At 52.9% G+C, this 26,334-nt stretch overlaps 2 protein-coding genes across 7 annotated transcripts; both read left to right on the top strand.

Moving 5' to 3' along the window:
* The first annotated feature begins 715 nt into the window (after nucleotides 1–715).
* ATG101 (autophagy related 101) lies at nucleotides 716–6,756 on the top strand. 6 transcript variants are annotated; one of them, XM_017662136.3, is made up of 3 exons: nucleotides 716–805; nucleotides 3,498–3,825; nucleotides 5,898–6,756. In XM_017662136.3, exons 2-3 carry the CDS (start codon nucleotides 3,574–3,576, stop codon nucleotides 6,300–6,302), a joined length of 657 nt encoding a protein of 218 aa, XP_017517625.1. In that variant the 5' UTR covers nucleotides 716–805; nucleotides 3,498–3,573; the 3' UTR covers nucleotides 6,303–6,756. The 6 variants fall into 6 exon arrangements, with proteins under 6 accessions (XP_017517625.1, XP_017517621.1, XP_017517623.1 ...); XM_017662132.3 differs by having other exon boundaries at nucleotides 732–822; XM_017662134.3 differs by having other exon boundaries at nucleotides 764–843.
* A 481-nt stretch (nucleotides 6,757–7,237) lies between these two features.
* Nucleotides 7,238–11,538, top strand: SMIM41 (small integral membrane protein 41). The gene is made up of 2 exons (XM_036992356.2): nucleotides 7,238–8,810; nucleotides 11,405–11,538. The coding sequence occupies exon 1, from the start codon at nucleotides 8,409–8,411 to the stop codon at nucleotides 8,679–8,681; it is 273 nt and encodes a 90-aa protein (XP_036848251.1). The 5' UTR covers nucleotides 7,238–8,408; the 3' UTR covers nucleotides 8,682–8,810; nucleotides 11,405–11,538.
* Nucleotides 11,539–26,334: the final 14,796 nt, after the last annotated feature.

Genomic DNA, 26,334 nt, shown 5'->3' with positions numbered 1-26,334 from the left:
GAGGTTTTTCATATGAGTCTCACAACATCTCCCCAGTTACAGAGAAGGAAATCAGAAAGGATGAGTGATGTCCAGAGGCACGCACAGCGTCAATGGCAGAATTACAAGCGTTACAAGAACTGCCACCAGATCGGCTATGGTACGGCACCAAGCAGTGTTTCTGCATGAAGGTAACACAGAGTAAGGTTAAGTAAGCCCTCTTCAACAGCATTTTTGTGGGGACAAGGATCCTATTATTCATATTGGACAACCTAAATTTTGCCATCCACTAGCGTTATGCAGCACACTGGCCGGGCTCATCCCCGGGGCAACTCCCACCTGACATGCCCCTCATCCTGGGGAATTTGTGCTCCTTCCAGCTCTCTGAGGCCAGACCTGGGGACCACGTCTCCGCCTCAGGAGCTGGCTAGTCGCTGATGCCTCCTTTCAGTCTAGGGAGGCAGCAGAGAGCTCGTGTGGCCTCTCTCGGCCTCTCATCTCTATGGCGGAAGTGGGTTGTTCCAGCCGAAACAACATTCTCTGTGGTGGGAGTGAATGGGCTCGTCCAAAAGAGGGGGATACCTCTTGCCGTCAAATCTTAAGATCAGAGAGAAGGTCAATGAAAAGGAGGCACACTTTTACAGAGTAGTATATGACTACATATGTTGGCTCGCGCGAGTGTAAAATAATGTGGGCAGCTGCTGTGGCGTCGGAGCTCGGCGAGCCGTGCTGGCGCCCTCGCTGGAGGCAGGAGACCAAGTGGAACCAGCCGGGCTGTCGCTGGGGGCGGGGCGGTCTTCCGGTGCCGGTGCCGTCTCCTGCCGCGGTGCTTTGGGGGTCGTGGTGAGGGCGGCTGCGTGGCGGGTGGGTTCCTGACGGGGGCTTGGGGTGGTAAGGGGCCGTCCCAGCAGTCCGCCCCCTTGTCTTGTGCCGCGCGGGCGCTGCCCCGGCCGGCGGGAGCGCCCGAGTCCAGCCAGGCTCGGCGTGGGGCGCCGCCCCCTGTGACCGCTGAGGTGTCAGCGCCTCCGCTGGTAGCTGGACGTGGAGGTTCGCGGGTAGTGGCTGTGGGAGAAACGGGAGCGCGGGGAAGTCCGGGTTTCCAGCTTTCCACCTTTGCTTCTGAGTCTCTTGATGACGATCCTAGTTAACTCTCTGCCTCCGCTTTTAGTCCACCTCTTGGGCTCGGTCGCGCGCGCGGATGTTGGGGCGTATCTGCGGAGGTCGTACCTGAGCGAGGGGAGAAGGAAGGGCATGATCCGTGCCTGAGTGACCCACATTCCAGCCTGTACGCGGAAGGTGGGGGTGGGGGTGCCCTGGGCTCCAGCCTGGCTCTGAGAGCAGGCATCTGTCAGCCTCCGTCCCTGCGCTCTGCAGATCTGGACTTGGGGGGACCAGCGGGACGAGACTAATCAGGCCTCGCTGTGAACAGCTCCCTGCTCACCGGAGGCGGGGGTGAGGGTGAAGAATAGACAAGCTCATCACAGACCAGAGGTGGCTGCTATGGGAAGGAGGCTACTGGTTGGCCTTAGAGGACTGGAGCCTAGAATAGTGCTGAGAATGAGGGAAGAGCCTGGACTGGGCGCAAAAGTGAAGAGATGTGTGGGCTGTTGGAAGGTTTTGTGGGGGCACACCAGAGTGGAGAAGTTGTGGAAGAGAGAGGAGCTGCAGCAGAGCTGGGAATCTCTAGGTGGGAAACTGCTGGATGGAGTTAAACTTGGAGGGCAGCAATGAGCAAGAGAGCCCTGCTCATCCTGAGTGTAGGAGAAACCAATCCAGCAACCCTTGGAAGGCCCTGGGATTCCTGGGCCAGGATGAGTTGGGCAGTTAGTTTGTCCTAGGATGTAGGTACTAAATTCCCAGTGAGGAGTAGGCCACAGCCCCAGCCCTCAAGGAGCCGTCTGCCTAGAGGGAGAGAAAAGACAAGACAACACCTGTGAAACGATACCTGCTAGTTCAGGTAGCCTCGGACTGACTGCCCAGTGAGAGGCAGAGCCAGCGTGATCGTGGAGCTGTCCACAGAATGCTTCCCTGAGCTCACTCAGGAGCCTTGCTGTTTAATGGGAATAGAGACAAATGGCAACAGATATAGGAGAATGCTGCCAGGACCCTGAGAGGGTAAAATCGGATGTCCGGCTGGCACGTTTATGGGGACTGGGGACCCTTAAACTGTAGAAAGGGCTGGGAGTGGGGAGGATGAAAGAGTTGCCTATGAATATGTGGAAGGCTCATTTGTGGAAAAGGGGTGAGTCTTATTCTGTGTGGCTCCTGATAACAAAACTGGCCAGTGGTTTGAAGCACTAAGGCACAGATTCCTTCAACAGAAGGAATAACTGGAGGGAGCTGTCTAAAAATGGAATGGTCTGCTGTGAGAGGTGGTGAGTTCCCTGTTGGGAGATTTGTAAGTTGAACATTCAGCTAAGTAACGTGACTGTTCCCTCTCCTTCTGGGCTCGTGCAGTTACTTACCAAGGTCTGGTTCTCAGGTCTGTTTTTTCCTTCCCACTCCCTCCATCAGTGCTGTAGTGTAGCTGGGGCTCCATCCCAGGCTCTTTGGCTGTAGAGCCTCTGTTCTTAATTACTACTCTCCTGTGTTTCACAGATGTTATTTTATTTAATTTTCACAACAATCCAAATTTATAGATAAGAAAACAGACTCGAGAAAGGTTGAGTGATTTGCTTAAGGTCACAGAGCAAGATACAGGAGAGCTTGGATTTAAAACCAGGACTTTGGGACATGAAAACCTCTACACTCTGCACTTCACTCCCTCACATTCTGTTGTATTGCCTCTGTAACTGTCACTACTTTAATGGTCTCTAACTGGACTCCTTACCCAGTTTTTAATCTGCTTTAAATCTGCAAGTTTTTACCCCAGAGTCTGAATAGCCCTGGAACTATGTGAGATTTGATGTGTATGTGCATGTGTCAGTCAGGGTTTCCAGCCCTGTCTTCAGAGTTTCTGTTGATTTCTTAGAGCAGTTTGTGACCCCAAAATAATTGAGAACCATTTTTTGCCCTTCAGCCAGAGTTAATTTTCTGATGCACAGATTTGATCTTGACACAGTGAGGCACTGACTCTTCCCTCAGGACAGAGTCTACATGCCTTAATCTGGTCATTCAAGGTTCCAGGCAATCAGACTCCAGTCTTCTCTTCTTCCTACCTTGTACTCTCACCGTTATGGTAAGATTTACCTGCCTGTCTCTCCTCCATCCTGGCAGCTTCTCAAGGGCAGGCTGTGCTTGCCTTTGAATGGCCAGTGCTGGACAGGTGTGGCCCAGTGAGCATTGGCTGTAAGCTGCATGGAGCGTCATAATGGAATTCAAGCCTTGGCCAGTTGTTTGGACTGGTAACTTTGAAGCTGTCCCCTTTCTGATCCTGAGAGTCTTTCTGATAGTCTGTGCTACTGAAATGCAGAGAAGGGCCATGGAGGCAGGGGCTGGGCTGGGCCTGGGAGGAAGTAAACAGGGAGCACATAGATCATTGAGAAGGTGTCAGTATTCTGACCTGGCTCCTCTTGCAGGTGGCCCCTGGGTGGGGTGAAGCATCCCTGTCCTTATTCTTGTCCCCCCACCCCAGCGTGGGCCACTGGCTGCAGGATGAACTGTCGCTCGGAGGTGCTGGAAGTGTCGGTGGAGGGACGGCAGGTGGAGGAGGCCATGCTGGCTGTGCTGCACACAGTGCTCCTGCACCGCAGCACTGGCAAGTTCCACTACAAGAAGGAGGGCACCTATTCCATCGGCACTGTGGGCACCCAGGATGTTGACTGTGACTTCATTGACTTCACCTACGTGCGCGTCTCCTCTGAGGAGCTGGACCGTGCCCTACGCAAGGTTGTTGGGGAATTCAAGGTAGGGTGTGACATGGTAGGCAGCACATGGGCCTCAGTACCCCTCCGCGTGGGCTTGCTGTTGGGCCAGCTTACCCTTTCTGGGCGTGTGGGGTCCTTTCATGTTCTAAGGCACAGGCGTGTTCAGAGCTGCTGTTGTGGGGGCTGGTAAAAGCGCCCGGGGAGGAGGAGAGCAGAGAGCCCTTGCGACATTGGTGGTCATTCCCCCAGGGTGCTCCCTGTCCCCGGGGTCTTGACCTTCCACCAGACTCCACAGCTCTTCCTCCTGGCATCGTCCCTTCACCAGTCTGGGCCTTTCCCATTGGAAACTCATAAAGAGGGAAGGTTGCTGGGCCCAGGCAGTTGCCGTCCAGTGGAGTGTCCCTTTGGCAGCACGGCACGTGTTTGTATATGCCTGTGTGGGCGCGGAGAAAGGCAGGAGGGACACGCCAGGCTGCGAGTGTCGGTCACCTCAGGAGGTGGGATGGGTGTGATTTTTAATTTTGTCTTCATTCAGGAAATATTTTTCACTATAATAGTGTTTCATTATTTCAATGAGTGTGTATTCATTTTAAAATAACAAAGGGAAATTTTTTTAAGGTACCATCTCTGGGGTCAGAGATGGAGGATTGTCTGTCTGACTTCCATTCCAGAAGTGTCTGGAGAGCCCCTGCACTGTGCTGGGCACTGTGCTCACTGTAGCGGGTGGACCATCTCCCAGGCCACAGCGTTCGCCCCCTCCCCAGTCCTTTGAGACCAGAAAGGGCAAGTTCATAAGAGTTTCCCGGTTCCCCTTCAAGGGAGACAACAGTACTTAGCCCTCTGCCTTCCAGATGCCTGTAAGCGGCACTTAGAGCATAGTAGTTAAGAGCACAGACTCTGAAGCTAGTCTCTACCACCCAGCAAATATGTGGCCTTGGGCAAGTGACTCCACTACCCCTTTGGGCCTCAGCTTCCCTGATGTAAAGCTCGGATGTTAATTGTACCCACCTGATTGCGTGTACCTATTGGGTATATGCATTGTGAGGATTAAATGAGTCAAAATGTCAAGTGCTTGAAATAGCCTGGCACACTGGAAGCATTATAGAAGAGTTAGCCATTATTACTACCAGTCAAGGTCATGTGACCTTGGTTTGTCCATGAAGGAGGGACTTACCTAAACCTTATGGGCAGTTTAGGACTTGAGGGAAGCATCCTTACCCTTTGGCAGGGCCCTCAATTAGATGGAAAGGTGCTTTGGGGTCCCAGCTGCCCTAGGAGGAAGAGTGTGGGGCCAGCACACCCCATGGGTATGATGGGCAGAATTATTGGATGAGATGGTCTTGTTTGCCTCGCAGAGGAGAAGGAGAAGCAGCCAGTTCAATCTGTCCTTTCCCCTCCCTCCTACCCGCTTCTGTTCTTGACTTCCTTTCTAATTAAGGAATATGGGGCTTTATAGTCTCCTCTTCCCGATTTTCTTTAGATGCTGTGAGTTTTCATTGTTATTGAGTGAATAAATAGAAGGATTGTGTTTAATTGGTAGCGGGGCAGCCAGGTAGCATTTACCTGGGGAGGGGATGCTGGAGAGAAGGTGACTTTGGAGACCGTTTCGAAAGATAGGAGGTCAAAGGGGTGGGGATATGAGGTTGATGGAAGGCCCTCAGGTGAGGGGGAAAAGCAAGGATTTTGAAATGAGACAGTCTGGATTCAAACCCTGGTACACAGCCTTTCCCTGGCCTGTGACTCTGAGCCTCATTTTGCCTCAATAAAATGGAGGTAATATGCCTGCCTCACGGAGCTATTGAGAGCGAGTGGGATGTGTGTGTAAAGTGCATGACCCAGAAGAAGTGCTGAAAACAATTCCGAACAAAGCTGGAGTTGCTGGGCAAGGAGGCAGATTTTGTTAGTTTGCTTGAACCACTTAATTTTTGGCTGGAAGTTTGCTGTGTCACTTTGCATAACTCCTTCACTCTCTCTGGATCTCATTCCTTGCCCTCCCTAAAGGACTAATAAAGCTAGGAGGACACAATTCTCTGAGGCTTTGGAAGCAGGCACTCACAGGTGAGAAGTCCTCAGATCTCTTGGCCTGCTCATTGGTCACCCCTTCTTCCCCAGGATGCACTGCGCAACTCTGGTGGCGATGGGCTGGGGCAGATGTCCTTGGAGTTCTACCAGAAGAAGAAGTCTCGCTGGCCTTTCTCAGATGAGTGCATCCCCTGGGAAGTGTGGACGGTGAAGGTGCACGTGGTTGCCCTGGCCACAGAACAGGAGCGGCAGATCTGCAGGGAGAAGGTGGGTGAGAAGCTCTGCGAGAAGATCATCAACATCGTGGAGGTGATGAACAGGCACGAGTACCTGCCCAAGATGCCCACCCAGTCGGAGGTGGACAACGTGTTTGACACAGGCTTGCGGGACGTGCAGCCCTACCTCTACAAGATCTCCTTCCAGATCACTGATGCCTTGGGGACCTCAGTCACCACCACCATGCGCAGGCTCATCAAAGACACCCTTGCTCTCTAGGCCCTGCTGGGGCCTTGGGTGCTCCTTGATGGCTTGTGGACCTTGGCTTCTGGCGTTCGTACTGTTAGGCCCTTGGGGTTCTGGAACCTGCTCTCAGTCCTTGATGAGACGTGAAAGGGCCATCGCCATCCCTGGCTTCCTTATTTCGTGGTTGCCAGTCTGGTTATCCTCTCAGTCTTTACTGATGGTCAAGTCCAGCTTATACTGTCTCTCCACACCCCTGGTAGGGGTTTCCCTTCCTTCTCCACTGTACAGAAGAGCCACCGCTAGGATGGTGAATGAAGTTGAGAGTGTGAGTTTGGGTTGAGCCATCTCTCCCTTGGCTTGTGTTCTATCTTGAAACATTAACACTTTCTGGCAGACCTGGGAGGATACTGGTGGGTGTTGAGGACATTTTTCTAGATGAGGGGAGTTGGTAGAAAGGATTAAATATTAAAACTGATTTTGTACTTTGTTGGATGTCACAGTAAGCAGGTGTCATGGTCAGTTCCATGAATGAGGACATGATTCAGGACCTGTTGCTTTTGGATATGATTGTGCTGTATCTTCTCCCTGCCTTTGACACCCCAGACCTTTGTATTATTTCGTCTTGCTTCATCATGGCTCCCCCATGAGCACTAGAAAGCATTTTTGATTTGGGGTTTCTGTCTCTGGAGAGAGATGGCCCACTTGAGACTGATGTCTGGTGACACTTCCAGATTGGGGTGCCCCTCACTTATTGTTAGGACATTGCTTTGGTAACACTTGTTTGACACAAACATACTTAAAGTCAGTGAACTCCATTGTGAGCTTTTTATTGATTTATTCCTTATTTTACAATGCATTTTGGTTATATCTGAACAAGTTATAACCAGACTAAATGAGCTGTGTAGAGGAGGGTGGTGGTAAGGGAGAAATGACAGGTGGTTGGGGTTGAGGGTGGGGGTGTTTTGGCTGTGGTCCTGGGGCAGGTAGGTAGCCAGGATGGCCTGGGAATGTTTGCACATTTCCCCATTCCAAGCCACCCTCGGCCGTGTGATACTTTATTACAGGTTTTGTGATGTCCTACTCTTGGTTTCTGGGGCAATGGGGAATTGGAGAACTCGGGAGGTTCTCAAGGGCTTGGAGATGCAGAAGGCCCATTTCCAGCAAGTCCTTGATGGTGTGGTTCCTACCTGGCCTGCTGCAATCTGGGGGACCACCTTTTCCTTCTCTCTGGCCATCAGCTAATCCCTTCTGAGGGGTTGGCTGATAGAGGTGATCACTGGCGGTGACTTTGTTTTTAAACAGAGAGCTCAAGGTTGCTCTCTCAGGAGACCTTGGCAGGAGGGTCTTCCAAGCTTCCCCAGACTTTCTACTTTTCTGCAGCCAGACTCTGCTCCACATTCCCACCCTGACTTGGTGGTGAGACGCAGCTGGCAGCAAGCTCCCCTTGGACAGGACAGTAACATTGCCATCCCTTTTGGCATTGTGATTTCTGGAGGTAGGGGACTGATTCACTCAAGGTCAGGACAGGAGTCTTAGTGACTCAAATCTATGCTTTCTCATTGGTCTGTATATTTGGGGCCCAAGCAAAGGAATAGCGTGGTAGGCCTTGAAGTTCCCCACTCTCCATCTCCTCCTGCTGTGGGGCCACGGAGGCACCGACCTGCCTGTCCAGCCCCAGGAGATTCAGAGGGGATGGTAGATAAGGGAAGGAGACAAATCACTCAGATCCTTGGAAGTTGCTCCCTTGCTTCCTGTTCAGGCAGGTACGGAGCAGTGTTGAGCTCTGGCCCGGGGACAGAATGCCCAGGTGCCATCCATTGACTTCCTTTGCCAAAGGGGAGGGAGAGCCTGTCCCCTGGGTTTGTCTGCTTGGGTGTGTGGGCCATATTCCATGCGTGGGTCTGTGTGTGTCTTTGGGACGAGAAGAAACACTCCAGCCCCGCGTGTCTGGGCCATAGTGCACACCGGTGGAGCCCTTCACGTAAGAGCCCTTGCTCTGCGTAAGGGTGGGGGTGTAGGGCGTCTGGATCCGCCCCTGGGGGCCCTCCCTGTCGCAGCCTTAGCCCGCCCACCCTCAGGCCGCTTTGGCGCTCACACTTCTGACAGTCCTCTGCACATCTCGGCAGCGGGCGCCAAAGCATGAACGGCTCACAGGCAGGCGCTGCGGCCCGGGCCACCTGGCTGAACTGCTGCAACCAGTCCGAGGTGCATCCCCAGCCGCTCGCGGGGCCGCGCGCCGTGCAGGCTGTGGTGCTGGGCGTGCTGTCCCTGCTGGTCCTCTGCGGCGTCCTGTTCCTGGGCGGCGGCCTCCTCCTCCGCGCCCAGGGCCTGACCGCGCTGCTGGTCCCCGAGCGGCGCATGTCCCGCGAGGCCGCGCCCGGTAGCCCCAGCGGAGGCGAGGACGACTGCTAGGCGCCCGGCTGTGCTTGCGGGGGGCAGCCTTCAGGCGGTTCTCGGACTCCAAGCCTACTGCGCGGGAGGGCCGCCAGAGCGCCTCTGACGGCTGCTGCAGAGGGGGGACCCTGCGCCCCCTTTGCACAGGTGAGGGCCGGCGGCACAGCAGGAGTGGGGCAGAGTGCGGAAGGTGACCTCCCTACTGACGGCCTTTCTGGGCCAGCCTGAGAATCTCTCAAAGCCCGCGGGGGTGGGGCCTGCAGCTACCCGGGTGTGCTGCCATCTGAGGGAGGAGGCTAGTCCTCCCCCTTCTGCTGATCAGTGGTGCACCCCCACCCAGTCCTGTTTCTGTAACAGACTGGTCTCTGTGTAAGTTTGGGAGAGGGGGAAGCCTGCCGATCAAAGAGGAGGGGAGTCTGGAGGGGCCTCCCTGTGCTTTGCAGCCTTTCCCTGCATGCTCGCTGCATCCCACTTTGCTTCAGCCCCTTCCCGTGCTAAGGTCCAGCTCAGCAGCATCCCAGCACTGCTTTTTCCACTGGGGGGCTGAGGAGAGACATGGCCCCAGAAACTCAGACAACCCGGGCCTTGGCTTCTGCTTCCTCCTCTCCTGTCCCTCCTGAAGACTTGTCCCTGGAAAGGGATGAGTAAGATTCCTCACTGTGGCCTCCCTCCTGAGGCAGGGGTGGGAGGGTGGGTCCTGTTTTAGAGCAGAGCCAGGGGCCTGGATGACTGGGGGATGGGCAAGTGTGCAAGCCCCCTCCCTGCCAAGTCCCTGCTTGGGTTGTGGTCCAGACAGAGCCTGGAGCTTTGTGGTGGAGCGGGGGAGGTTGTGGATATCAGGGTTCCTAACAGCTGGGGGGTCTCAGGAACACAGTGCTCCAGGAAGCTGGGGCTGAGAATTCCCAGCTGTCGGGGCTCTATCTGACTCTCCAGCCTCTGTCTCTCCAAGGACAGGAACCATCTGGAGAGAGGGGTCTGGGTGGCCTAAAGACAAGGTAATTCCAGGTCAAGGCCACCTTGGGCAGAGCTACAGGGTTGGGCTGGGGAGCCTTCACTGTCCCTCTCTGTTCAGTGTTGTACTTTGGGGCTCCTGGGTAGGCTGTTTGTTGGGGGCACGCCTCTGATCCCTCTTGCCCCTTCCACTCTAGAGCCCCTCCCCTGCTTGCCAAGAGCAGAGCAGGGTTCCACTTCCTTCTGAGAAGGGAGTCTGTGCATGTGAGGGGCAAGCAAGGGGATGGCGTGAGCAGGGTGTGGGCAGAGCGCAGATGAGCAGCTGTGAAGCTGACGACGTGTGATCCCTGTGCAGAGCAGCCCGGGATTTAGTGCTAATCCCAGACAGCCGGGCCGCACTGGCCTTGCTGAGCTGAGGACTTCTCACCTCAGGGATGCCCTCTCCATGGCCTTGGAGAGAGGGCTGGCCAGGGTAGTGAGGGTGTGTGTGTGTGACTGCTCCTGGCATAAGGGCCGCAGGGCATCCCACCTCCCTTTGCTGTGTTCTGGGGGAGGGGGTGGGAACTCCCTCCCTCTCTTGTATCCAGGTTCACCCACCCCCATGCCCGATACATTCTGCTCTTCCACCCTTTCTCTCACCCTGTGCTGCCCTCTCCTTCCCCATGGAACCCTTCCGTTTACAAATCGGAAAGCTCAGAGAGAAGAAAGTGACACGCTCAAGTGATTCACAGCTAGAACTGGACCCTGGGTTCCTGGTTCTGACCTCAGGGGTGGGGGCTGCATATGGGAGTGAGAAGCCCCGCTTGGGTTACCCCTCTTGCACTGTCCTCCTCTCTTCCCCAACTTCCCACTGCTCTTTGAGACTGCTGATGCAAAATATGGCCTCTCCCCAAAGGAATGAACCTTCATATACACACATAAGACACACATAGACATTTGGCCTACGGTTTCTGGGACTGGAACCAAAACCCCCGTGTTACTGCCTCCCTCCCAGTGGCCTTGGTGGATACCTTCTCGCTGCCAGGTATAGGCTTCCAGATGCTGGCAGCAGCTCCCCAGCCAGCCGGGCTCAGCTTTCCTGGCCTGAACCTGAGGGTTGGGGGTGCTTAGGGGCTGGCTGGAATCTACATTTATGAAAAAATATCCAAGTGGACATGACTTGGATTGGCCTTTGGGTAGTGACAGGGGAGAGATTTGGTGGAGGGAAGGGCTGTGCTCCAGCCTCATCCTGTCTGCTCACACCCAGGTGGGGCTGAGGCTGGGAGCAGAGTGGGTAGGAAAAGGCTTTATTTCAACTTCCTGCCTTTGCTGTCCCTTCAGTGCTTGGAGAGCCTGGATGTGGCATGTGCTGGGGAACTAGATGTTCCTAGGTGAAGATACTGAGATGTTTGTTAATGAACTCTGACCCTGGTCAAGGCTGTCACACTGAGTGGGGAGGAAGAGAATTTAGAAAATTGGGAAAGAGGTGTTGCTGTTCCCCCATATCTCTCAGGCTCCACATGGAAGGAGGGGCCTGGGGAATGGGTGTGGGCTGAGTGTCATGGAGTGAGGCCAGGCTCCTGGACCCCTAACAAGCTCTTTTAGCCAGCAGTGTCCTTGAGGGAAAGGTTGGGACCACAGAGGGTGGACTGTAGCTGTCCTCTGGTCTCTGAGTTTCCCCCTGAGCCGGAATGGGAGGTCAGGGGTTTATCCATTCCATTGCTTGGCTTCCACATAGTACAGCTCAGTTCTGTAAAGATAGGGTGGCTCTCTGTGACAGATTCCTGAGCCTCTCATGGTCTGTCTTCCAGAGAGCCCTCCCTCCAGCCTGCTGCACTGGGGGACTGCTACCTTTGATCCATGTGTGGTGCAGACTACAGACTGGGAGAAACCTGGATTGTGGTGGGACCTCAACTGGGATCCTTGCACTCAGCTGCCGCCTCTGATCTGCTTCACGCAACCTCCTGAAGTACTCATGGGTGTGGGTCTGGGAGGTCAGCACTCCAGGAAGGAATGGGCCCCTAGGGCACCTGCTGTGTGTCCAGAGCACTGAAGTGGCCACACACACTGGATGCCCAATGCAGTAGATGTTAGCCATGCCCACGCCCACCAGGCCTCTGTGGGTGCAGCCCCTGTCCCATCTCTGGTACAGGGCAGCTGTGGTTGATAGGCCAGGGACCTGTCCCTGCTGAGGGCTGTGGGTCAGTGTCACCCATTTGGAGGTCTTGGGTGTCCCAGCAATGCTCCATTACTTCCTGTGGCCTGTTATTAAATATACTGGCAATACAAGTTGGGGTGTACAGTATGTTTCCAGATGCTCCTGACTCTTGGCATTAGTTGTATCCCCTGCACCTTCTCTGATTTGAACTGTTTCTAGCCGGCAGCAACCCCAGCCGTGGCCCTTCTCCCCTCATCTCTCGGTGTTAGCTACTCCCTATCCACACCCAGATCCCAGTCCTAAGGGTGGGTAGGAGATGGGGCAGTGACTGTCACACCAGCACTTGACTGTCTCCCTGTGGCCAGTGTGGGCAAGAACACCACTTCTTTCAGGTGGTATACGGGTGTGATCAGAGTCCAGCTTCACCCCAGGGTGCTTTGAAATGAGAGTGAATTTTGTGAGCATGTTTGCTGAATTCTAGACTGTAAACCTTCCTGAACTTCAGCTTCTTCATCCATAAGATGGAGGCAACAGTGTCATTGTGAGGATCAAGTAGGTTATGTGTGTGTCTGTGGATAAAAGGCTTTCTACACTGTAATTATCATGTGATGTTATTTTTTTCCCTGAACCTGACCATTCCCAGAGAAGAGGTATATTCCAGTTACCCACGCAGCCGTTCCTGGGAGCACTTCATTTATTCGTCTTTCCATGAGTGTTATTATCAAGTGGCTCTGGGGGCTGGGGATGGGAAAGTGCATGGGACAGCACTCCTGCCCTCAGGGGGCTCAAGAGACTGCTGCCCACGAAACCGAAGATGCTGTAGAATCACTAGGTAAAGTAGGCAGTAAGAAGGGCCCAGTGTCCACAGTGCCAAGGGCAGACAGTGCCGGCTCACAGAGGGGCAGGCTACCGAGTGGGCCCTCAGGAGACAAAGAAGTGGGGGAAGAGCCCAGAGGCACAGAGGGGTGTGGGGCTGGGGGCGCTCTAGAAGCAGGGTGGTCAGAGCAGGGTGTGAAGGGAGCTGAGACCAGAGGAGTGGCAGTCTGTAGACTGTGCACTGTACCCTGGGGGTAGCAGGTACCTGGAGGGTTTCAAGCCATGAAGTGACATGGTAAGATCTGGACTTACGGAACTGGGGGCTGGGTTTGTGAGGGAGCAGGCTGGAGGTACACAGCAAGGAGGCTGCAGCCAAAAGCAGCAGAAATGATAGTGGCTTAGACCAGGGTGGGCAGAAAGGGGACAGATCCAAGTGATACTTGGGATTCAGGCTTTGGTCACTTGTTGGACGTGACGGGTGAGGGAGATAGGGGAGGGGGGACAATGTCCTGGCTCCTACCTGAATAGCACTGAGGTGATGTGTTATCAGTTAGAACTTTTCTGGCCTGAATTTACAGGAAACTCAAATGATATTTGGCTTGAGCAGAAGGAAAGTTTTTGTTCCATGTAACTGAAAAGCCTAGGGGTGGCTTTGGCCTCAGGCCCACTGTGACTCAGGTCCAGACAGTGGGAGCAGGCCTCAGCTTCTCTCCTCTCCTTTCTGTGGCTTGGTTGGCTCCCCTCTGTTAGCTTCTGGCAGGATGGTCTGGGGATCGGAGCAAGGACTTGGAATCACATGGCTGGACTTGAACACTGGTACCATATTCTCTAACTATGTGACCTGTGCAAGGTAACCCCTTTGTGACTTGATGCCCTCCTCAGTGTGGGGAAAAGCAAGGCCAAGCTAATGCATTTTTTTTTTGTATCATTAATCTACAATTACATGAGGAACATTATGCATACTAGATTCCCCCCTTCACCAAGTCCCCCCCACATACCCCATTACAGTCACTGTCCATCAGCGTAGTAAGATGCTGTAGAATCACTACTTGTCTTCTCTGTGTTGCTCAGCCCTTCCTATGCCTCCCCCCACATTATACATGCTAATCATAATGCCCCCTTTCTTTTTCCTCCCCCTTCTCCCTTACTTCCCACCCATCCTCCCCAGTCCCTTTCCCTTCGGTAACTGTTAGTCCATTCTTGGGTTCTGTGATTCTGCCGCTGTTTAGTTCCTTAATGCATTTTTTGTGAGGATGGTATGAGACTCACACATGTAGAGTGAATTTGCCTGGCACAGAGCAAATGCAGAGTAAGTGGGTGTGTTATTAGTCTCAACCTCCACATGAGGCAGGATGTTGGCTTTATGGCCTCTCAGGTTCAAATCTGTCAGGAAAGAGGCGGGTCATCTCCCAAGTCACTCAGACCAAACTCACAAGTCAGCAGCTGTGACTGGGCCAGTCCTGAAGTACTATGCTGCAAGTATGGAATGTTCTGGGCCTTGGTCATACATTTGACTCAGAATTTGTGTGGTGTGGGGGATGCTGAGACACCCCAAACCACAGGGCCCAAAAGAGAGGGATGTCTCTTCATCAAATCTAGGTCTGTTTCAGCCCTGGAATAAACAGAGAGGTGCAGGGTGGCCATAAACCAATTCATGGCTGCTGCAGATGGGGGCCAAGAGGCAGAGGGGGTAGCCGGTGAGTCCAGTTGAATTGGAAGCATGTCAGGGACATCTAAAGGGGGCTCTCAGGTAGACAGTTAGTGTCCATGGCTGGGGCTCAGCAGAGAGAATTCTGGCTCATGACCTTGTTGGAGACAGACTATGGAGCTTTGGGGACAAATCAAGTGGGGTGGGGTCGTTGGGGTGCCAGGGGTGGAGACTGAGCATTGCACCTTGCAGGACACCACTTCGAGGCAGGAGAGAAGGGGGCCGGTGGGGGAGTGGAGGCGGGGCACCCAGGGAGGTGGGAGGGAAGTGGAGGGTGGCTGTCTTGGGAGTCAGGGAAGAAAGGATTTCAGAACTGAGTGGGTGGCCAGGAGAGTCCCTGGTGTGCAGAGGAGGGAGAGAGGCCTGAAGCCCAACCCTTGTGGGAAGGGGGTGGGGAGAGCTTCCTGCTGGACCACACAGCCCACCTGAGCTGCCCTCACTGCTATCCTCAGCCTTGGAAACGGAGCTGCCCTACAGGAGAGTGGTTCCCTCTGTGCTGGTGAGCCCATGGTCAGGAGGGGACAGGTTTATTTTTGTAGCACATCCCCTTGTACACTGTGAATGCTTTAGTAGGCACACTTCTCAAATAGGCGAAATAAAAATACAAAACAAACATGAACTTCATCCTACTGCATGGCTGCTGAGCTTCCCTTCCAAGCCGCAGCAGACTTCTGTGAGTGCTGCACCCTCTTGGGAGGGCTGAGGTTTCAGCCAGACCCCCCATATAGTGAGTCTTCTGTCTACCTTGACACGGCTCAGAGCAACTCCATCTCTGAAACTCCTGTTCAGCTGCCGCTGTGCTCTCTGGTCACACCTTCTAGTCTTTCAACCCGCACGTTCAAACAGTTTCACAATGGTCCCTCGACCTCATCCACCTCTACTTCCTCCCTATCCCTCAACCCCTTCCTGCCCCTGCGTAGTTCCTTCCACCCCAGTTTAGTAGTTTTTCCAACCATTCCATGATGGTTATCTCCATCCCGTGCTTGCCACTTCCTGACTTCACACTTCCCATGGAGCCCTCCAGGGAACCTCAGCCCTGGATGGCTGCAACTCTGTTCTTTGAACTTGCACCTGGGCAGCTGAGTGCCTGTGAAGAACACAGCCCTAGCAAGCTTGTGGCACCAAGAGTGGCCCCTGGGTCCCACTGGACCCTTGCTTCAGCCGGCGCTCTCTCCCCATGCTGAATTACCACAAGCCTCCCCCACTCTCAAACCCTGCCCTCTCTTCTCCCTTGCACTCAGTGAGGGCTCAGATGCCCTCACTTCCTACTTCTGGAAGAGGGGCATTGCAGACCAGACTCCCTTCGCTTCTGTCCCCAGACCTGCAAGCCCACCTCCTCCAGAGCCAGGAGCTTTCCTCCAGTCCAGGCGAGAGTATGCAGTTCCTGCCCCGCATGCCCCCCCCCCTTGCACGGGCCCCCTGCACAGAGGATGCGCCCTCCCCTCTGCGCCCCTCCCAACCTCTCACAGTCCTGCGTGCTGATGGTCCTTCCCTCCAGTTCCTTCAATGCTCCTTTGATGGCTCCTTCTCTGCTGGTTTCAACTTCCATACACACACTCAGGTTTCTTCCCCCTTCAAACGGCCCTCCTCTGCACCCAGTGCTCCTCCAGGGACTTCCCTGTGTCTCATTTTGTCTTTGCAGTCAAACTTCTCCAAAGGGTTAGCCCCGCTTTCCGTCCTGCATCCTCCCCTCCTGCTCACTCCTCAGTCGTTTCCAGCCTGGCCTGTGTCTGGGTTGGTGGGTGGCGATCACCCAGCTGGGTGGTGCTTTTCAGTTCTCAACTGCTGCCAACCCCTCCCTCAGCCTCACAGCTTCCCTGACCCCCAGCTTCCTCAAGAAGCTCAGAGACCAGGAGAAGAGAGGCTGAGACTGCCTCCAGAGTAATCCTGGGCCCGAACCCCAGGTTCCCTGGGTTCATTAGTTACATGGTATAATGGTAATACTTGCTTGGGGTGACTCGCAAGGTGCTGTGGACTTCAGTGCTGGGGTCTGGGTCCTGAAATCCAGATGCCCCAGCTGCATGCCCCTGAGGAAGTCTTGCTTTGCTGTGCCCCATGTCACCTCCTCTTCCTTCTTGCAGCATTTGCTTGCTGAGCTCCTCAGAATTCTGCCCTTGGCCTTGCTCTTACCCTGTCCTCTTGCCCCGGGTGCACTCCCTCCCCTGGGGTTAAACCGCCATCTCTGCCACAGCTCTGTAACCTGCAACCCCAGCCTAACTTGGCTCCCGAATACCACATTCGTCCATCCATCCACTCCGGGCAGCCATTGCTCTAGGCACTGGGGAATGCTTGGTCAATGAGACAGACAGGTCTCTGGCCACAGAGCCTGCTTTGGTGGGAAGGGACACATGATGGTTGTGTGAGCAAATACCTGGGGTAACTGCAGATCGTTGATTGTGCTAGGAAGAAAATAACGCAGGGCAGCGGGTCAGACACTGGGGCGACATTAGTGGAGGTAGTCAGGGAAAGCCTCTCCCAGGAGGTGACATTGGAGTGGAGACATGAGCCGGGAGGAGGCTCTGGTCAGACAAAGGGCTAGGCATGGTGTTTCTGCCAGGGGTTCAGCAGGTGAAAAGATCCTGGCCTGAGAAGGAGGTTGGCTCACCTGAGGGACTGGAGGAGGCTAGTGCAGCAGAAGCTTAGGAGCCAGAGGGAGAGTCCCATGTGGGCAATTCGGGCCACCAGAGCAGGCAGGCTCCCCGCTGCCTTTGATCACAGAGTGTCACCCTGGTGTGGCCTGGCTCTCACCTGGTACCTCCTCCTTCCTAGCAGCTGTCCTCGGACCCCTTTCCCTTCCCTCCACAGCTGTCACCACACAGGGTCCATTCCTCTTAGAAAGCTTTGCTCCACTTCCCCGCCCACCATCCTTACTTCTCACCTGGCTCCATCACCTCTTGCTCAGTCCCTGTGTCCATGGTTGCTTCTTAGCCTACCCATTCGCCCCAGTCACCAGAGCGGCACTTTACAGAAGGAAAGTCCTGTCATGTCACTTCCCCTGTTAATGCCCCATCCCCAGCATGCTCACAGGACAGAGCCATAACGCTGCCCGCAAGCTATTGCCCTCTTGGGTCTCTGCACCCTTTCCTACATGGTCTCTCATCACCCTTTCATGTCATCTGGGCATTGGAAAAGCTGTTCCCATCCCTGCCTCCCATTGCCTGGCTGGTCCCTTCTCCTCCTCCATGTCTGAGGGGTCTCTTCCTCAGGGAAGCCTCTCATGACCCCCTTCCGTCTAACTGGGGTCCCTGTCAGGCATTCGCACAGCACCCTGGGATTGCCCTGGAGAGTCTCCCTGTCACCGCAGTTAGTTCCACGTTTAGTGTCTGTTCTTTGATATCATGTATGTAAGCACCATGAGAACAGGGCCCATGACTGTTTGTTCACTGGTATCTCCAGTGACTGTCATGCCTGGCACATAATAGGTGCTCAGTAAACAGTTGTTGCATAAATGAAGGATTGAGTTCTATAGAGAGGTCCTGGAGCCGGGGATGCAGAGAAGTCAGTCTGGCCTGCCCCTGCCCCTTGTAGCTGGCCCACCCACCCACCAGAGCTCATCAGCCCACCCAAGGTGAGATGCTGGATGACGTCTTCACAGGCCCCGTCCTGAACTCCCTCCAACTCTGATTCCCATCTGGTGACTGTTCTCTGCCCAGCTCACCTTCTGTCCCTGGGGCCTGTGGGTGAACTATGCTCCTCCCCTGCCACAGGCCTTTGGGTCTTTCTTGAATACCATGTGTTCTGACTTCTTGTGTTAAAACAGCTTCCAGCTCTCTGGGAGGCATTTGCACCCAGGACAGCCAGATCTGGGGACCAGCCCCAGGCTAGTCCGGATGGGACAGTTCCCGGTAGATCCAAAGTTCAAGGGCAGGGTTTGGGTAGCTCAGGTAGGGAGGCATGGTGGGTGACTAGAGTTGCATTAAAGGGCAATGTGTTGGAAGGTTATTGTCCTTCCCCCAGGAGTGGGATGGGAGCAGACGGGCAGCCAGGCACCCAGTCTTCAGAGGGTGTGGAGTCATGGTAAGTGTCCTCCGTTCACGCACTTATTCATCCTGCTGGTATTATAAAGCTCATGGTGTGCCCGGCACTGCTCTGGCATGGAGGATGCAGCAGTGAACACAACAGATAGAAATCGCTGCCCCTGTGCTGCCTCCTGGGAGGTGAGACAGATGATAAACTATACACACAATTTAAAAATAGAGTGTATCAGATGGTGTATTGATTCCCTAAGGCTGCTGTAAAAAGTCACAGAAACTGGGTGGCTTAAAACAGCAGAAGTCCAAAATCAAGGTGTTGGCAGAGCCATGTCCCTCTGTAACTTGTCGGGGAGCCCTATCTTGCCTCTCCCCAGCTTCTGCTGGTTTGTGGGAGCTCTTCAGGGCCCCATTGCTTGCACCTGTGTGGCTGCAGTCCCGGTCTTCATTGTCATGTGGCAATGTTCATGTCACATGTTCTCCTGCATCTCTCTGTCTTTAAATTTCTTTCTTACAAAGACATCAGTCATGTTGGATTGGGGGTCAAAGGTCATTCCCTGAGGTACTAGGGGTCAGGATTTCAACATAATCTTTTTTGGGGGACACAGTTCAACCCATAGCAGATGGTAATAAGTGCTGTGGAGAGAAGCAAAATGGTGGGGGGGGGTGGCATGTGGATAGTGTGGGGAAAGCTTGGCATTTTAAGTAGGGTCATCAGGGAAGGTGTCACTGAGAAGGTGACAGTTGAGCAAAGGCCTGACTGTGAATTGCTGAGAGGTGCACGGGCTCCCTGCTCTCCACAGGAGCAATGAGTGAGAGGCTGCAGCTGAAGCAGGTCTGCCACAGGGAGCCAGAAAATGCACCTGTCTTGGAGGTATTTTCAGGAAGCCACTGAAGAAGGTGCTCTCCCCAAGCCAGAGAGTAACCTGGAAATGATGGCAGCCATGGGAAACTCTGGGAGAGCCGGAAGCCAGGATGCTGGCTCAGTGAGCTCCCAGGCCCAAAGGTCTGTTGGCTGGCAGTCTTCTCCACCAAGAATCCACATGTGGCCAGCAAGTGGGACAGCTATCCCCTTGAGCACTGTTCCTGTCCCTGGCTACCACTCTCCCTTGGCCCAGAACACACTGAACTTCACTAGCGGCCCACCGTGCATTTTAGTAAGGATTAGGTTAGGGGTCCAAAGCTGTGCAGACAACTTGACTCAAGTGCCTCGTTCCCTGTACCATCCGCACAAGCTTCCCACAGGGGAAAACCCTGAGGGCTTCAACTCTAGTTCCATTTCTCTGCTTGGGTCTTTTGCCTGAGTCACCTAGACTCCTTCACCCTTTTGAGAGCTGCTCTGCATTTGCAGCTGGCAATCTATGCAAAGCCTCCTCTTTGTACCCCTTCTTGCAAAACAACAACCCTGCTAAAGGTAGATTTACCTTCTTTTTGTACTGGTTTTCATGGTAAGAGCCACCATATTAGCTGGAACTTCTCTGCTTGAGCCATCTGTTCAAATGTCGGCTCCATAAGGATAGGTGTTTTGCTCTTTTTGTTCACTGCACACAGAGGATCATTAGGAAATATATTTGTGAATGAATGTCTAGCACTGACCAGGGAGGGAGGAGGGAGAAACTATAAAAGCATCTATGGCCCCTCCATTTTCTCAAGCATAAAACGTGCTAACACCCAGAAATGTGCCTCACTGAGGCACACTGGAGTTGATCATATGATATTGTGCTGGTATGAACAGAAGCTTTAGAGAAATGACAGCAAAGGTTAAGGGGGACACTTAGTACATCTCCAGATATTGTCATGCTCATCTTTTGGATTTAGCAACAATGAAGATTTGGGAAGAAATCAAATAGCTCCATAATACTTTCAATACTGTCAATGCTTTAGATATTACTCTTCACTAGTTTGCAAGAAAAAGATCAGCACACTTTTTTTCCCCAATGTGCAAGTTGGGTGGAGAGAGAGAGAGCTGTGTGATTGGTTGAAGATCTGAACAGCATCCCTAGTACCTGGGGGAGTGGTTCTAGAGGTTATGGCAACAGTGGGAGCAGAATCAGCCACCTCAGCCGCACAGGTGGTGGTGAATGGAACAGTTTGCTGCCTGTTAGTTCCCAATTTTGAAGGTATCCTTTTGTTTAAAATATCTTTATCAGATAGCAAATGTTACAGGAATTATAGATGAAATGGATTAAATGTAGAAATAATATTTTGTCCACTGTCATTTGAGAAAAATGATGAATATTTCTAAACCACTGGACAGAAACCAAGGGATAACGTCCCACCTTTGCTCCCCCAGTAGCTAAAGCAGTGTTTCTTAAAGTGGGCTCCATGGTACCCTAGCCCCAAGGAACTTTAATGGGTGGTACTTGAAAAAAGGGTCCCATGGTCTAATTAATTTGGGGATTGTTATGTAAATGAAGTTAAGCAGGCTTCTTTATTGTAGTTCTTTTAAGGTGCATTACTATGCCAAGGTTATGATGCATCTATGGGAGGCATGGAGGATTTCTAAGCAGATTTGACCAAAGAATTATTTATTCCTCTTTCTCCCTTTTTTTAAAAAAAAGCATCTCATGGGATCACCATTCTAACAAGCAAGCTTTGGGAAATGTCACTTAAAATCTTCCCCTTTGGAAGAGAAGAAAAACTTTGGAAAAAATTAGATCATACCACTTCAGATAGTACATTTCCCTTACTTTTTCAGAACAACAGTATAAAAGTTAATTTTCTTTCCAAGGACTGTAATGCCACATTACTAAATTTAAATTCACTCTTTCCCCAAAAAACACATTTTGGAAATACTCCTTATGTGAAACAAACCTCTACAGGGAGCGGTGGCCAAATATGTTCAAGAATTTTATACGGGATGCAAATGTGGTCCCAGGATTTCAATTTCACCACAGCTATTTTACCCAAAATTTACTGTACTCTGTGGTTCTTTGGTTCCTGCAACGTTAATAGATCTTGGCTGGGTTTTCCTTTAGCATGGTTGTCACAAAGAAAAGCCCTTTCCTCAAAGAACTGTTTTGTCTGCTTTGGTCTGACCAATCTCCATACAGGTCAGCAATCCTGTTGCCTCAAATGAACTGACCCAGAAGACTGGGGTCGTGGCCTGGGCTGTTGGCTGAGGAATGGGAACTAGGGGCCAAGTTGAAGGAGCCACAGGCCTAAGATGCTGGCTCTGTGGGGAAGTTGGCTGCACTGGCTAAGAGACTGGTAATGTCTTACTAGCCTAGTCTGAGCTTACCTTGGTATGTTTTATCATGTTATACATGAACTTTCATTTGTGAGTTGTAACTCTGGCCACTGTGTGGCTGGAGGTTGTCACATTGGCTCTGTTGCTGGACTAAAATAATGGAAATGAACAGATTCTTCATGGAACTATTTTATTATTAAAAGATAGGTAACCCTTTCAGAAGAACAGGACTTGTAAATTGCTCACACAACATGTTTCTCATTGAGTTAGGGTTCACTGAGGGAGGACGTCTCACTGGCACACCCAGGTGAGCTGGGCCACGCCACTCCTGGAGTGCTGGTCATGCTGTGGCTTGGCCTCAGGAGTATTTACCACTGACTTTCTTTAAACTCCCTCCTCCCTGGGCCCTGTGAAACCATCTCACCTCCCTACCTCTGCAGTACTCTTTGCTGGCCTCACCTCCTTGGTTGCCAATCAGTGTAGTTGTGCTCTGGGTCAGTGTTTGTCCCTCCCTCAAGGCTGCGACTAGGGTGAGTCAAGTGAGGCACTTGCCTTGAGCACAAAACGCTCAAATCAAGATAAACAATATTTAGAGCAATATTTAAAAAGATCAAAACTAATGCAGAAAATACATGATGGACAAATGTTAAAGTTGTGAAGAAAGACCCTGGCCCCACCCTTGCAGGCCACTGCCCTGCTTGCCTCGCTCTCAGACCCTCCCTGTGCTGTCCTCCCTCTCTTTTCCCTGCTGGACCTTGTCCAGCCCATGTTTTTAATTACCATTTTGTTTCCCTATTGTTGCATGACAAACCACCCCAGAACGTGATGGCTGGAAATCAGTCCCCACCATGGGTTTGCTGTTAGCTCATGATTGTGCAATTGGGGCAGGGCTCAGAGCGGGGCGCTGCGCTGCTCCGCTGGGGCTGGAGGGGCCAGAATGCCTTCACTCTGTGACTGGCACTCAGGTGGGGGTAGGGGGCTGGAATGGCTGGGGTATTTCTGTCTCCTCCTGGTCTCTCATTCTCTAGTCTAGACCTAAGCTTCTTAACATGGTGCTGGGCCCTAAGAAGTTACTTGATGTCACCTCTGCTGCATTTGGTCAAATCAAGTCATGAGGGCAGCCCAGATTCAAGGGGGGAAACACAGATGGCAGCTCCACATTGTACAGGGGCCTGGGGTTGGGGGTGGGGGTTGTTGAGTCTCTTTAAACATTCTACTACAACTACCAAATAAACTCTCAGGGGTAGTTAAATACACTGCACACAAGGGCTAGATGGGAAAGGTAGGGTGCACCTCCCAGGGAGGGGCTGCTCAGCAACTTGAGGTAACTGTTGCAGGAGAGAATTCAGGCCAGAAAGTGTCAGATCTTCTGGGTTTTTGAGAGGAGATGGAAATCCAGATTTTTATATAAATTCTACTGATTTTAAAATATAGGCTCCATTGAAAAAAAATGGTGTGAGCTAATCCAAACTTCATCTGTGGCCTAATCTGGACAATTGGGTTGTCAGTTTGTGACCACTGGTGATTGACAAATCTCTAGTTCCAGCTTTAATTCTCTCCTAGGCACCAGAGCCACATACAGATGTCATCACTTGGATATCCCAAGGCATGCCAATTTCTACATGTCCAAAATTGAATTTGTCACCTCCTCCGCACCTGTTTGTTCTGGGTTCCTGTTCTTAGTGATGAAACAGCAAGCGTCTGATCACCCAGCTCACCCTGGAAGCCCCCTAGGCTCTCCTTCCTCCCTCCCCACCCTCAGCCTGTTGCCAAGACTTACTTCCTGCTTCTAGTTACTAACAATCTTCATATCCCTGCTCTCTTCATTTCCTGGCCATCTTCAGGCCCTTATCCCTTCTTACCTGGACCATATCCACTGGTGTTCCTGCCTCCAAATTTTCTCCCTTTCTGTCCTTCCTCTAGAGCTGCACTCTCAATACTGTAGCCACTAGCCACCTGTGGAAACTGAAAAATTCCTTTCCGCCATTTTAGTAACTACATTTAAGAACTCAATAGCCACATGTGGCAGGTGGCAGCCATATTGGACAGTGCAGATACAGAACATTTTTATCACAGCAGAAAATTCTACCGGACAGTGTTCTATGCTCATGTTACTGCCTAAAACCTCCCTGGTTGTCCATTTCCTTCCAGATTAAGTCCCGTCTCCTTGACCCAGTGCACACCTCTGCCCAACCTGGGTGCACTTGCCCTGCCGCACCTCTCATCTTGTTCCCATGTGCACCCTTTGTTCCAGCCACCCCAACCCCATGAAGCTTCCTGCCTGTGTTGACTCTCCTGCCTTCATGTCTGGGCGCCCTTGGTTCTGCAGCCCGCAGCCCCTTGTTTATCTGCATAACCCTAGGCTCAGTTCAAACACTGCTCTTGTTTGGGGTTTTTATCACTGAATGCCAGGCCCACGCAAGTGCATGCCTGCATCCTGCGCACAGTACACTTGGCTTAGCTTTACTGTAGCACTTGGTACTCTGTTGATAATTAGTCTGTCTCTCTGTGAGGTCCAGCTGTGCTTCCTTCCTGTCTGCACTCCCCAGGCCTAGCCTAGTAGGTTACCCCAGAGTTGGGGAGTTGGGGAGCAGGGTAAAGAGAGACTGGGGAACAGTCTTGAGAAGCACCCTACAGTTAGCAGGAGGCATTCATTTGCAAAGGACACATGTCACTCACACTGGCCTAAGCGGTGAAGGGGATTTATTCGCTCAACCAACTAGCCAATGCAGAGGAAGAATGACCCTCAGGGATGATCCGACTCTGGCTCAGCTGGTCAGGGCCTGGGTGGTCTGTGGTCTTTTTACAGGTAGGCATGGGGCAGTAGCCATCTGAGACTCGCTCCTCCATGTGGCCTCAAGGGATACAGCAGCTCCAAGGGCTGTAGCTTCTAGGCCTGGTCCTAGTAGCAGAAGAAAGGGAGGAAGGGAGGGCAGCTTAGGGAGGCTCTCCTAGGAAGGTGAGGAAGCAACTGTCCAAGGAGCCAACAGGAAAAGTCTCCTTGGCCCAGACGGGTCATAGTCCCATTCTGACCCCAAAACTGGTGGTGGCTGGGGAGGGTCTTGGAGGACCATGGAGAAGTCAGTTCCCCACAAGGCACATGGGTTGCTTAGGGAGATGTGTACAGCTGAAATAAAATTAGGGACATTACCAAGACAAGAGGGAATGATTGCTGGGGAGGCATCTGAGGGCCACGGCAGCCCACCAGTCTCTCCCCTCAGTGGTTAACCAGAGGACACCAGCACCTTCCCCTGCAGGAGTCAGTGAAAATCGGAAGAGCACCCACTCTTTCCCTCCCCCAGCCTCAGGGAGGAACAGCCTCTGTCCGCAGCTTCTTGTTGGGGAAGTCTGGGGAGGCTGTGCCGGGGGAGCTAATCACAGAGCCTCCCCATGCACCCCTTCCTCTGAGCCCCAGCACACTGGCCTTCTCTCTCCCTCTGGGCCACCAGTCCTCGCCAGCCTGAGGTGTCTCAGGAGTGTCTTCCAGTCTGGAACACTTTCAATTACCGTGCTCCCAGCCACCCTCACTCGCCCACACCCCATTACTTATGTAGTGGGTGAGTGTAAGGGAGGCCTGTCTGTCCCGCTTAAACTCCCTCTTATAAGTTCCCAAGGCTTCCCGAAAGCATGCTAGGGTAGTTGAAATCCCCCTCATTTTTCCATAGGGAAGCTCTGAATCAAAAGGCAGTCCAGCCCAGAGTCCTCTCCTGATTCCAGTAGGCCCTGAGGGACCAGGAAGAAATGAAGGTTTCTGGACAGAATCACGGGGACCTGATGAGCTCTGGAGCAGGACAAGTGCCCTGCAGTGTGGAAATGCTCTTCCTACAATCTCATGCTTCTGAACCTCTCATCCCTGGGGGATGCTCTGCTGTTCATCTGGGCTGGAGCTGCTGGAGAGGGAACTGGTGGGGCTCTAGCTCCCTCCAGTGGGAATCCTGAAAAGGAAACTAATGGGAGAATTTGGGTCCTTGTCACCTTGGGACCGCGCCCCACCTCCTCCAAGCCCTGTTCCCCAGCGCTTGTAAGGGTAGGCAACAAGGCATTGCCTCCTCGCTGACTCCTGGAAGCTTGGAGAGCTATTTCGGGCTGCAGGACCCACACCTGAGGCCCTTATGAAGGACGGTAAAAAGGGAAGGATCCCGAGGGAAGGAGCGGGTGGGAGAGGGAGAGGGAGGGAGCGGTGGGGGCCTGGAGGCAGGAAAGCAGATGGGGGTGGGGAGCTGTGTGCACAGAGTCCCTTCCCAGGAAAGGCCCATGTCTTTAGGTGCATTCCTTAGTGGAATACAAGGGAAAGTCCAAGTCAGTGGGGGCTTTAACTATTTCCTCTCAGAAGAGGTAATCCCCTTTTATGCAAATACTTCAGTAGAGAAATTTGTATATAGGGTAAATGTGCCTTTGGGGGAGATTTAAGGCATGCTGAGTCACCCCATCTCCTTCCACTTTCCAGCAGAAAGTATGTGAGCCTCCTAAGGCCAAGAGGTCTATGGGTGTTTGATGGCTCTAGGGGTGGCAGAGCAATGGCAGGAAAAATAAAACCAGAGGGCCCGTGATGGGGACACAAGAGGCTCAACCTTCTGAAGGTGTCCAGAGAACAGAGTTCTGCAGTCCGCACCCCTGAGAAAAAGAGACAGGCCTCGCAAATTCCCACTCGTCAGCTGCGTTGGGTGCCTTGTACTGGACCTCAGCATCCATTCCTCCCCTTCGATGTGCCCTTCTGTGTCGTGGGGGCCAGGAAGGCTGACACCACCCTTCGGGGACTCCCTTGCAGCTGGAGTGTATGGCATAGAGTCCTGCCAAATAGATGCGCTTGGGCAGGATTTGGAAGTCAGTGGGACTGTCTTCCTGCCACTGTGTCTGCTGACCAGCGAGGTTGGCAGGAGGCGGCTGTGGTTCTGGCC

Source organism: Manis javanica, chromosome 10 (genome assembly GCF_040802235.1).
Source record: "Manis javanica isolate MJ-LG chromosome 10, MJ_LKY, whole genome shotgun sequence".
NCBI lineage: Eukaryota > Metazoa > Chordata > Mammalia > Pholidota > Manidae > Manis > Manis javanica.
Note: the sequence above shows the minus strand (reverse complement) of the source record. Positions and strands in the feature narration are given on the sequence as shown.